This window comes from Acomys minous (genome assembly GCF_964271855.1).
Source record: "Acomys minous genome assembly, chromosome: 10".
Classification (NCBI taxonomy): domain Eukaryota; kingdom Metazoa; phylum Chordata; class Mammalia; order Rodentia; family Muridae; genus Acomys; species Acomys minous.
Window position 1 is genome coordinate 5,171,361 of NC_140491.1, and position 12,837 is coordinate 5,184,197.

At 45.9% G+C, this 12,837-nt stretch overlaps 1 protein-coding gene across 14 annotated transcripts in view; it reads right to left on the minus strand.

Moving 5' to 3' along the window:
- LIMCH1 (LIM and calponin homology domains 1) overlaps window positions 1-12,837 on the minus strand; it is a 323,411-nt gene that overhangs the window by 43,550 nt on the left and 267,024 nt on the right. For 10 of the 14 annotated variants that reach the window (XM_084799066.1, XM_084799056.1, XM_084799055.1 and 7 more), the window contains 5 exons: window positions 9,283-9,318; window positions 4,740-4,869; window positions 3,445-3,602; window positions 2,877-3,285; window positions 820-1,038 (listed from right to left, as the gene is read on the minus strand). In XM_084799066.1, the coding sequence (XP_084655192.1) occupies window positions 820-1,038; window positions 2,877-3,285; window positions 3,445-3,602; window positions 4,740-4,869; window positions 9,283-9,318 (952 nt within the window). The remainder of the gene's footprint in view (window positions 1-819; window positions 1,039-2,876; window positions 3,286-3,444; window positions 3,603-4,739; window positions 4,870-9,282; window positions 9,319-12,837) is intronic. The other 4 variants (XM_084799063.1, XM_084799060.1, XM_084799067.1 and 1 more) reach the window with 1 other exon arrangement.

The window sequence follows — 12,837 nt, forward strand, 5'->3', positions numbered from 1 at the left end:
AAATAGATAGATAGATAGATAGACGATAGATACGTATTATCAAAGATAAAAAGTCAGGTTCTGACAGTACCACTTATCTTATTTTTGAGACAGGGTCTTACTATGGAGCTCAGGTTGATCTTAAACTTAGCACCCTCCTGTCTCACCTTTTTAAGTGCTGGTATTACAGGTGTGTACCGCCACATCCAGCCTGGCACCAGATTTTTTCAAATTATATTAACTAGTCTAATGCTGTCTTTAGCAAGTAAGAGAAAAAGGATGATTTAAAGATATTTGTTTTTTCTATAATGAGAGACCAATAATATGAAGAAAATTAATTTATTATTCTTAAATTATATTATCTTTAATTATAGTCTATTGTTATGGACTTTGTTGTGTCTCCTTAGGGCCTTCTAATATGATCTTATCTGGACATGGGGTTATTTCAGGTGAACTTAGGTAAGGTTAGTGGAGTAGGCATCCAGCGTACTGACAGCCATATACACAGGAAACCTGGGCACAGACACATGCATTAGGGAGGAGCACTGGAGAGAAGATGGCAGAGGTTGGGGTGACATGTCTATCTGCCTTGGGCAGTCAGGACTGCCACTGCCCACAGAAGGGGATAAACTCCGCTAACACCTGGGTTTTGGACTTTTATCCCCTAGGATAAGACAATGTCTGTTGTTGAAGCCTTGTCGTTCACAGTACTTGAGGATGCTATGTATCCTAGCCAACTTAGATATTCAAGGAGAAAGAAACAAACACAGCCATGGCCTACTTATTCTAGAGACCCATTCACACGACAGAATTATCCCAAGGGACAAGGCTGCTTCTTACTGTCAGCTCCTGTGCAGTGGAATTGGGCTTCTTGATGTTGATCTCAACGCTGTTGCTGCCTTGCTTCACTTTCACAGAAGAGCCGTGAACTGTGGCCATGCCTTCGAACACCTGGGACTTGGTGAAGGGCAGGCCAGACGCCACCATGGGTCCCTCTTTTTCCTTTTCCTCCTCGTCTCCATGGGCCGTTTCTCCATTCATGCTGACTTTCCCATCTACCTTTAAAAGCCAGGGCGAACAAGAAGATGCTAGTCCAGAACCAAAGAGGAGAAGATAACCCAACACATATCCCGAGTTGCCTTAACGAATTCCCAGGGCATAGCCCTATCCCAAAAGGGAATCAGGTCTCTCTAGTGCCTAGGTACTATTTGGTTACCACAACGTATTTGGGTTAAGTTGTTACAGCAATTCAACAACTTGAATTTTATTTTTTTCTTGTTAACATATAAATGAGGTGGGATTTCCTCTGATCAGGAACATTTTAAAGGTTATCTTGTGGTGGAGGATGGGGTGGTTTCTGTAAAGCTATCATGGAGAGCAAGGATTTGAATGCTATGGAATATTACAATAGATTCTCATTTAATTCTCATTAAAATTTCTATTTAATTTTATAATTCTATTTTTTATCATAGGGGAAAAAGTCTATGCTCATTAAAAAAAACTTTTTTTTCTTTATATTCCATATTTAGAGGAGCCAGCAAGAGCAAGGAGAGGATGGGCCCACCTGGGCTAAGGAAAGGCAAACAGAACCCTCCTTCCTGATGTTTGAGGCTGATTATCTGTGGTGAGATGACCTAAGATCTGATGCTGACTCTACCACTGAGCACCTGTGCACCCTTACAAGTTTCTGACTCTGTGTGCGAAAACGCAACTGTAAATATAGCCTGTTCTCCTCCATAGTGGGGTGGTGGGGTTGCACGACCAAAGCTTAGGACTTGCAGCAACAGCTCACGCACTACTGACCATTCTTAGCAGGCGTGCTAAAATCTTTTGGAAGCAACAACAGAAGGCTGGGTATATATATATATGTGTGTGTGTGTGTGTGTGTGTGTGTGTGCGCGCGCGCGCGCACCTGTGCACACTGCATACAAGTCTTCAACTATTGAATCTCAGGAAGAATTCATTTATTCACTTTTGCTGAATGCCTACTGCGTCCTGGGTGTCTATGCCAGGCGCTTAGGATGGAACCATGAAGAATAAAGATACAGTTTCGACCTTGTAAGGGACAAACATTTTAATTCCATTTGGATGAAGGTACAGATATATTTGGATACTTAGATTTATTTAAACATAAGTCAGAAGGTAGGATTGGGGTCTCTGAAGTCCAAGAAGGACGTCCACTCCACCCACTGCTTAGTTGAGTTGTGCAAACTTTTCGACAGTCCTAATGGCGGCAACTCCTAGTGATGAACTCCACTTTGTCATCTGTCACAAAACTCACAAAGTGTGCAAGGACAATATGAACTGATCACTCTTTAGAGTTGAAGATACAGGCCAAATGCCCCCCCCTCATATCAGAGGGTGCTGGGATATGACCAAGTGAAAATGTGGTTGCCAAAGGGTTTTTGGTTCTCAAAAATGATCCCATGACTCTGCAGTAATAAAGCCCAGGTTTTTTTGCTCAAGAAAACCCAGATGCTATCATGTGTTTCGTGGGTTATTCTTCCCAACTGTAGCAACTCTTTGGATATTGTGTCTATTTCTTCCTGTAAGATATAGCTTAAACTATAGGCAAATACAATTTGAGTTTGCGATGTACCCGCCATGACTACAGATATGGAGTATTGCTAATTAGGAATTGTTTACACTACTCTAAGAGAAACCATTCTATCAAACCAGGAAACTGATGACTTGTCAATTACAGTGAGTCTACTAAGAGCAACGACAGAACTGAGAGCAACACCCAACCCTTAGGTATCTATCTGCAAACAAAATCTCCAGAAACAAGTGTAGTACTGTCAACGTTAGATGTGTTTGGCTTTTGTTTGACAAAAGGCTTCTTTCCACAAACTACCCAGAGTTCGGTTTCCATTTTCCTCTCAAAGAACTCATCCTACCTTAAAAGTCTTCAGAACCTCTTGAGAGTTTCTGGGCTGGGAGTAAGGCTTGGGTGTCAGCATAGGCACTGCATTGGGAGTGATGGTTTTGCTTGGAGACCCACTGCCTGCTGCTACGCTGGTCTCTGGGACACCGGTACGAGCAATGGTGGTTTCCACCGTGGCAGTGAACTTGGGTGGAGGCAGTGACTGCTGCCGCAAGTACTTCATGGGGCTGGGGTCATTTGGGAAGGAGGATAAGTTTGGCTCTGTTGAATGGCTTCTTTCCAGAATTTTTGGCATCTCCAAGCGTTCAAGCACGGCCTCACTGATGGTGAACCTCTCGATGTACTGCTGGAGGATGCCCTCTGCCTCCTCCTGCGACCGCGCATTCTTATAAGCCTCGTGCAGCTCCCTCTCTCTCCGCTCTCTGCAGGATGGGGCGCGAGAAGAAGAGAAATAAACAGCTAAAAAAAATTGCAAATAGAATAAAGCAAACTGTAAGCAGTAGCGTCGGAGCTTTGTTGACGGCATGGCTTAGAAACAGCATGCCTAGATACTCCTGCGCGCTAACAACAGAGACACCCACTTCTCTTGAACAATCTCTCTGTAAGTTTTGATGCTTTTCCTTCGTTCACTTGCGCCGTCTTCCCCAGACATCAACTTCTCCATTTTTTTCCTTTCTTCCTCTTTCTTGATTAAGTCCTGAGAAGCACTTCTTCTACGGCTCTTCCAGCGAGCCAGGTCCTGTGGGGGAGAGAGACAGACACACCAGGTTCTTTCTCAGCCCACACAGATGCCCCCTTCTGTGTGACTCATGGATCTGTGAGCGCTAAGGCACTATGCCGGGCCACTTCCATGCAATCCTATGAAGGTCTGGTTGGAACAAGGGTGCCAACAGGCAGGGAAAGAAACAGATAGTGTGCACACTACCCTTAGCAGGGCAGCAATTTATTGAAACACTGTGACCTGACATATGCAATCACAGTTCCCGGTGTTTGGGGAAACTGAGAGAACCGTCTTACAAGGTAATCATAGAAAACTTCATTTTTTTTGCCTATTTCCGACTCTGCATTGGAAAGAGATATTTGGCAACATGGTGGGAATTCATGTACAGTTTTCTCTTGGATGGGAGGAAAGGCAGGAAAAAAATGTGGCATATTGTCATTTACACTGTACCGACTTTGGAGTAATTAACTTTTTGACTAGTGGTGGTGGAGTGACATTTGCAACACTGGCCTCCTTGCTCTGTGTGAACTGAACAAAACGATCCTCTCTGTCTGTTAACCCCAAGCCCTCCCTGCTTTAGCTCTCTGTACTCAGCACACACCTTCAAGCTGTCACCTGCCTCGCCTCTGGCACCCTTCCTTTCCGGTTTGAGTCTTGCCCCTCTGCTCACTAGCTATGGAACTTCGGGTAGTGAGTTGGCTGGGCCAGGACTCATCTGTGGACGCTGGGAGATAGCCATGGCTGGCACACCGCTGTTTCTGAACAGATTGAATGAATTACCCAGAGCAAAGCATTTAGGACTGTGCCTGCTACTGGTACAATTAACGCTGACAGCTGCAGTCATCATCCTCAGCTATCAGTCTTAAACCCAGAATATTAAAAGACAGCACACCCCAGCTCTGCTCCCAGTCTAGTCGCCTGCCTCCCATCCTTTTTATTTGTGACCATGCTTTTGGTCCAGAGTACCTACTGATACACACTAGTGCCAGTCTCTCCTCTCTCCACGTCCCTACAGACTTCTCCTTTAATCTTCCCACCAGTGAGGTCTCAGGCGCTCCTCCCCAGCATGGCTTTGAAGTCCAAGTCTACCCTCCCAGCCTTGCTGGTCAGGCTGAGTTCCTCCCCACTGCCCCTGCGGCCTTGGCCAGGACTCACATCTTGCCATTTGTCGTCCTCTTCCCTCAGCTGGCTATTTATCAGCTGCAGCTGCTCCTGGCGGGCCCTGCTGTGCGGCAGCACCGCTGCTGCCTCCTCTTCACACCGCATGTCAAACATGCTTGTGCTCCTGATGCGGAGAGAGCAAAAACAAAAGCAGGCAGATAAGCGTCAGGGCGGCGGGCTCCGTTCACCACTGAGCGCGGAGGCCTGGGGGCGCTACCAGGCTGAGAGCAGCAGGCCCCTTCGCTCTGCAGCGAGAGTGAACGCCAGCAGCACAGCCCAGAGGGGATGTCTTTGTCTTCAGTGATGGCCCCTAGTAGGGGAGCTTTCTAGAAAGGTGCTCCAAAAAGGGGACTAGGAGAAAGTCTCTGAAGGCCTGCACTCCTCTCATTAGAAGGAATATAATTTAGGGAGAATTTGTGTGTGTGTGTGTGTGTGTGTGTGTGTGTGTGTGTGTGTGTGTGTGTGTAATGGGCATGTTCCATTGCAGTGGAACAACATTTGGTGGTGAAAAGAGGCCTGATTTGCAGGGACTATTTTTTCACTTTCAAAATAAAATGTCACAGGACCTCAATGTTAAGACAGCATCTCTGCATATTTAAATTAGTGCTGTGTGTGTTATGGCTATTTACTTTTCTTTTTATACAGTTACATAATTAATAATATATCTTGGAATCAAGAAAAGAGGCATTTTGTAATAAGAGGACGGGATAAATATATAAATCAGGGTACACTTTGCACACTAATGTGTTCACAATTATTTTGGCTTTTTTTGGTGTGTGTGTGTGTGTGTGTGTGTGTGTGTGTGTGTGTGTGTAGAAATCTGAATTTATTTTCTGGTTTGAAAAGGGAAAGGGCGGGCAACAAGAAAAGCAAACCTTTTGGCTGTGCCTGCAGTTGGTAAATTCTGTAGGAACTCATTAAAGACACAGAGCCTTTTCTGCAATGCTCACACACAGACCTGTCAAGAGCAAGCACTGAAGCCAGCAGGGGTAACACAGAAGTAGAGACCAAAGCAAAGCTTCCCCATGCCCCCTCACCCCTTAGAAAAAAGACTAGCTCTGAGACCAAAGGGGCCACAGGGATCACATATTCACAAAGTTAAGTGATGGAGAAGCCTTCCAGGGCCCCTGGGTTTAGAAGATGGTGAGAGTACGTTTTTGAAGCCAGCTTAGCGTCTAGTTTTTGTTTGTGTTTTTGTTTGTTTTTAAGCCATGTGCTTGGAAACCAGCTGATTCCAGACACCACCCCTTTTGAGCGGCTGGGCGCCCTGCCCCTCTCTCCAGGTGCTGGGCATTTACCATCTAATCTGAGACCTAAAACTCAAGACCATCCTTTCTCCAGAGGAAGATTTGTTTATTTGTTTATTTTAATCTGAGCTTTCTGTTAACACAGGGGTGACAACACAGTGGGAAGTTGCTGTTGCCTACTTGGCTGGTAGTGTTGGTTTCCACAGCTGTGCGTAACCGTCCTCCTTCAAGGGGAAAAGGGCTGTGATCTTTCCATACATTTTACAGTACTTATTTTAAAAGGTTTGGGGATTTACACGGTTAATAGAAAAGTGTACCCTGCCCCCTTTTCTTCCCATATGAGTAGGTGTTCTCAAAATACACATGTACTTTCTTTTTCTATAGCTAAAGGGGCAGGGGACCTTACCTTTAAAATATGTAACCCAGCCTGTTACATTTAAGAGAAATTCTAATTTCTTTAAGGCCTAAAGATGCATAAGGATACTCTGAGCTGAGTATCTCACACACCAAGAGGTCAACAAGTTGTGGAAAAGAGGCCCTTGACTTTGCCGACCGTGAGTTCTAAAGGGTGGAATGCGGGGCGGGGCACAATAGATGGATCTAGAACAGCGGCTTCTGTGAGGTGAGGAGGAAGTAGCTGGCTTCCCCGAGGTGTGCATTGAGGGCACACGAGAGGCCGCACAGATGCCTCTTCTGCCTTGACTTACCACCTCTGTCCCCATTGTGAGGCTCTGACCTACCCCAGCCAAAATGTGGCCAAAGGCCAGGTGACTAAGAGACACTTGTTTGCTTAGCTATCCCCAGAAGTGCTATCCATTCACTAACAAGGTTTTTTTTGTGTTGTTTAAAAAATATCAACAACTTGCCATACAAGAGAGAAAAAAATAAAAAGGAGAGGGAGCAAGAGGAGCAAGAGGAAAAAGAGGAGGAAGAGGAAAAGGAAGAGGAAGAGGAGGGAAAAAAGAAGAATGAGAAAAAGAAACCGCAAAACTATGACATTTTAATCATTTCTATTAAAAAGGGTAGAGGGCTGAAAAAGTTGAGAATCGACACTAAAAAACAGAAATTGGGCCAAGTCGCCCTTTAGAAAATGTTCCTCAGAGGTTGAGCTTCCTCCTGAAGAAGTGTGGGTCTGGGTATGGGAAAGGGCAGAGCTGGGGTGTGGTGTTCTGGGGGAACCCAGCTGAGTTGTACTCCACGCCTGCCCTCAGTGCGGATGCTCGTAACACTGACGGGACGTGTACTCCACGCCTGCCCTCAGTGCGGATGCTCGTAACACTGACGGGACGTGTACTCCACGCCTGCCCTTAGTGCGGATGCTCATGTTCTGGGCTGTCAGAGTACAAGTGAGAGCATGAGAGAGATTCCTGACTGGCCAGAGGGTGGAGATTTTACTCTTTCTATGATAGGTCTACCCTGACTCATATTTTATCAGGACACTTTGTCTTTTAATTGGGCTATATCTTAAAGAATGTGTCAACTAGTAAGTGTAGCTTATGCCTGTAGTTGCCTTTAAAGATTTTGTAAAACAGACAGAGGAAAGAAACTAAAAAACAGTACCTTTCCCCCACCCCCCTTTTCAAAAAAAGTGTCATCTTGTGAATTTATTCTCCACATGACTTCACGTCAACAGTGTCTGCTCTAGGCAGTGAATTTTGCACTTTCCTATAATCTCAAATAAAACCTCTGGACAAGAAGTTCCTTGGCCTCTCCTTGCTCCACAGGAACAGTTTCACATAAAGACTGGGGAAGGGACCCCTGAGCCCAGTCCCCTTTTAAACAGCCTCTGACTTTTCCTGTGGCTGAGGTTTCAGAGGCAAGTATAGGCAAGATCTAAGAACCTGCTCTTTCTTTTCACCCTTTAGGCTTTCCCCAACATCTACTTCGGGCAAACTGCGCTACATCTGTCAGCGAGGAGGCGCCTCAGCCAGGAGTAAATCCACTCTGTCACAATGTTGCCACTCACTGGATCAGAACAGGAGTTTGCCTGCCAATCTCACATCTTCCTCCTGTCAGGGATGTGAGATATTGCCACTGTGGGGTTTAAGAGTAATAACTAGGACTCGGTTTTACAGTTTAGCTTCGTGAGGTCTGTCAGGCATGGGCTGAATTGCATCTTGGGGGCATGGAGGGTTCTGTTTCCAAGAAAATAAACTAAATAGTTCTAGACTGCCCGTCAGAACACGGGGATGGAATACGACTTCTTAGAGCTAAGAGGCTAACCTAGGTTGACATCCTCGATGCAAACATGAGAAAAGCCCAAACTGAAAACAGGTTTTTAAAACTCCTTCTCTGCTTAAATACCATTACTGTTGTCATCAGTAGAAATGACACCTGTGGGGTGAGCTCCACTCTGTGATGCGGGACTTGGCTCAGGTGCACAGGCAGCATGCACTCCTCCTGTGATGGCCTAGTCTCTGTCAGGCCACCCAAAGCTTTTGTGCAACTTATGTTGGAAAGGAATATTAAATCCTTTTCCGTAGAAGACCAATTACTCAGACCCCGTTAGAGTATTACCAGAAAAACCTTCAGCCTTGTACATCAAGTGCAGAATTAGTTGCTCAGAGGAAAGCCAATTTTGGAAAAGATGGGGCGGTGAAGATTCTTCTCAAAACTGTTGTGTGAGGTGCTGAGTGGAGGAGAGACCTCTGTGTGGGAGGAAAAGCAAGCAATGGGAGAGGAGCCCAGGCCCTGTTTTATACCTTTGGCCCCTTTCTATGCCACGGAACTTGAACAAACCCATAATGTTTGGCTCTTTAGCATTCCGCAGTTGATATGACCCCAACCTGTTAGGAACTTGGGCTCCGGGATCTCTAATTAGTGGTTTAGGTTTTATTTTCTTAATTTTGGGGGAAAAAAACACCACATGACTGTAGGAATGACTACTTCATTGTTTACCCTAAACCCCAGTGCATTAGGAGTTAAGTTGCAAAACTCACAACACTCTTTTCCTAATCCCGTAGTTCAGAAGGGGCGGTTGATGTCCAAACCCTAAGAGCAGCTTGCGCATGCCTAGCTGTAAGAAGCGAGCAGCGCATGCCCAGCTGTGAGACATGCGCAGCAAAGCTGAAGCATCTCAGCTAAACACTGGCTCGGTGCTTAAGCTGCTTTCCTATTCATTCTCCTGTGCAGAACAAGTGTCTTGCCTGTGGCCCCACGTGCTCTGCTGTGGACCAGGCTCACCGCGCAGCTCGCTGCGGCATCCGCTGCATGCCAATTAGTTGTAAGTACTGGAAGCATGCAGTTTAGGCTAGTGATTAATGTAATCCTACGAACGCGACGCCACTTACTCTGCGTCATCTGACACAGGAGTTCTTGGACCGTATCTACAAGATCAAATAAAAAAATTAGAGTCAGGGCTGGCAAGAGAGTGGACGCAGTGACCAACCTAGAAAAGCAAAATGGAGCGACGGCGACGGCGGGGGCGGGGGGGCGTCAATTCTTGTGTACCAACCCTTTTTGCTGGTCACACTGAAAGAGAAACGTCATTACACAATTGGCAACATTCATTAGCAAAAAACTAAAGCCTTGGTAGTTCTAAAGGGTATGAAGGATTGCATTTAAACCCAGAAGAGAAATCAAATAAACCCATGCTGCCCACAAAGGAAACTGTTCAACGTAAACACAGAGGCCTAAGTGTGGCCCACGGTGTTTGGAAAAGGCAGTTTAAAGCACAAATACAACTGTTATTCACACACAGCTAAGCTACTCACGCCTCTGTGTGGGTGGTAATGGGTCATGGACATGCAATAGACATGCACCGATAAGTTAATGCGTCTGCACAGAAGACATCAAAGGCTATTTCTACAGTTTTCTGAGAGCAAACCAGAACTTCAGCCAGAGTACCAATCAGTTCCTTCCGCCTGCGTTTGACAGAAACCACAATTCCTAGAAAACGGGTAGTCAAAATCAAAACCAGACTCAGAGGCTGTCCCACAGCTGGAAAAGCCGAAGTTTTTTCCCCCTGGTCTTTTCTCTTCTTCTGATAATTTGGGTTTACAAAGCTGCATCCTCCGTGATATGGCTATGTTAGACCTCAGTGTATTCACACAGTGGAGAGGATTTGAAGGTAAGGATCGCACCATATCACACGGAAGCACACAGCTGAACGGATGGTTCCCGTGAGGGGGCACCCCTTCAGCAAGGGTGAGGATTTAAAGGCACCATCCTTTTCTGCCCCGAGAGGGTGCTCACTTCTGCGCTCTGAATGCGGATAAAGAACTGATGTTGTAAGGAGAACCTGTCCTGCTTCTAGATTCCCAGAAACCACACCTTGTCAGCAAAACAGTATCCTATCCGGCGATTTCTGAATGTTTCTTCCTATACTTTTAGAGAAATTACCCCACAATGCATGAACACATACACACAGACACACACTCCTTTCTTCGACTTTTTATCATTCTAGAACATACCACACTTACTGATAATTATTATTTTATGCACAGGGAAAGCAACCATTATATAGGTTACCCCCCGCCCCCCATCTCTGTGGTGATGGCCACCGCCAGCGAAGGAAAGGGTTTGGGAGGCTCCGCCTCTGCTGATGGAAGACTTCCGTTCTCTGCTTCAGGTGGGGCACTTCCAGAATATTCTCAGTGCGACTCAAATGCCACAACTGTGAAGCAAATGACCACCAGGAGAGAAGGCATAAACAGTGCCAGTTCTGAAGCCTGGTGCCTGGGTTTTAGTCAATAAAAAGGCCTGACAAATACACATACTCAGATGTGGTGCTTGCTAACCTACCTCTGAAGGAGACGCTATTCTTGACGGATGAATAACGGGGACATAGTTTAGTGACGGTTGTGTTGTTTGGGGCCTCTGTTTGGATACCTACTTAGTGTTTTATTGAAGCACCACCCAATGGGGACAGTGAGCTGAAGTGCACACACAGTCCTGCCCTAGCTAACATGCTTCGGCAGTGCTGGCGTCAGGGTGTGTCTGATTTTAAACTGTTTCCTCACAGAAAGATCAACAGCACTCAAGGACATTGACGCTGGTAACAGACTCTGACAAAATTCCAAGTCTCATCATGCGAGCCGTTTCCTGATTGCCCTCAGCAGTGGCCACAGGAGGCCCTGGGAGGCGTTTGGGGATACTGGGAAGGACAGCAGTCTCTGAAGATCACCTTTTCTAGGTCTCATGGATGTAAGGAGGTCCCTCCTGGGCTGACTTGCTACTTTTAAAAGAACACAAGTGATAACTAAAGAGGCTTCAAGGAGCATTTTTAGTTATCAAATCCCTCTCTCTCTCTCTCTCTCTCTCTCTCTCTCTCTCTCTCTCTCTCTCTCTCCCCCCCCCCCCCCCACACACACACACAGATTCTCAAATGCAAAGTGGAAGAGCCAGTAGGCTGAAGGGTATGGAGTTAACAACTATGACAGTCACAGAATGAGCAACCTACAGAAAAGTCACCTGACAGAGCCCCAATCTAAGGGCAGAGGAATTTAGCTGGGTAACAGAAACAAGCCGTATACGGACTGATTATGCTCGTACAACTTTGAGCACTGACAGAGCATCTTGGAATCCACATCGTCCAGCAGTAGACTGTAGTGAGAATTTTGGTTAAAAAACAAACAAACAAACAGACAAAAAAACCAGAGAGATGGCTCAGTGGTTAAGAGCACTGCCTGCTCTTCCAAAGGACCTGGGTTCAATTCCCAGGAACCACATGGCAGCTCACAACTGTCTGTTACTTCAAGATCTGACACCCTCACACCAACACACATAAATTAAAATTAAATAAAATATTTTTTAAAAACCCAGTTATATCATGTTTTTATTTTAATACCAGGTGAGGGATAGGGGGCTGTTTCAGATTGTCCACAGAGGTAACTAGGATTTGCCCTGCCCTGGTAGGGGCATGATCCTGCCTGCTAAAGATAGTTTATGTTTGGAATTCTGGGGACTCTAGAGAGGGAATAAAAATGTGGGAGCCTTGAGAGAGGCAGCAGCCACTGCTGCCCCTGCAGCTGCTAGTCTTTGCTGCTGCTTTTTCTGCTTGCTGGATTGCTGGTTGTTATTTGGTGATATCCTGCTGACCAGGAACTCGATGCCCCTAATCAGCAGGATAGTCTAAAGAGATCTACTCCCTCTTTCCCTTCTGTCCTTCTTTCTCTCCCGCCTAGTATTGGGGAGTTTGGAATGAATAGGGGTGGTATGGTGAGGTAGGAAAAAGAACCCAATAAAATAGCCAAAAGGCCTGGCCACAGTGGATCGCTATACACTGAACTAATTTAAAATGAGAGTAGAAATGGCTTTACCATTCATCTAGGATGAACACATAGCCTTGTGTTTTGCACACAGCAATTACTCAGTAAACATCTGTTAAAAGGAAACACAAATTCTCAAGAGTGTGTGCTGGCTCAATCAGGAAACATGCCATGGGCTGGGAGATGCCTCAGCAGGTCAAGGGCCGTGCCACCAAGCCTGATGACCTGAAATTTCTGTAACTCACATGGTAGAAGGAAAGATCCAACTCCTACAGGGTGCTCTTTGACATTTACTGCATGTGGGCATGCTCCCGCCTCGCTCCCTGCCCTCTCCTTCTCTCTCCCCCTCACACACCCCTGAAAATTTAAAAAAGAAGTATGCCATAAAGTTAATAGCTCTCTCCACTTACACTAACTATTCACCCTAGTACAAACCACAAATGAGTGGCAGGTAGAAAGTGGTAGGACTCCAACCAGGTTTCCCTGGCTCCTCTTATGACTTGGGTAGGCACTGCCGTGAAGGGGGAAAGTGGTTCTCCACTCAGAGCTAAGCTGAAAGTCTTGGTGGTTTAAATCTGGGCTGTGTCCTGAAGTTTGGGTTTTCCAACTGCAATAGAAATTAGTACTCTCAAAGGT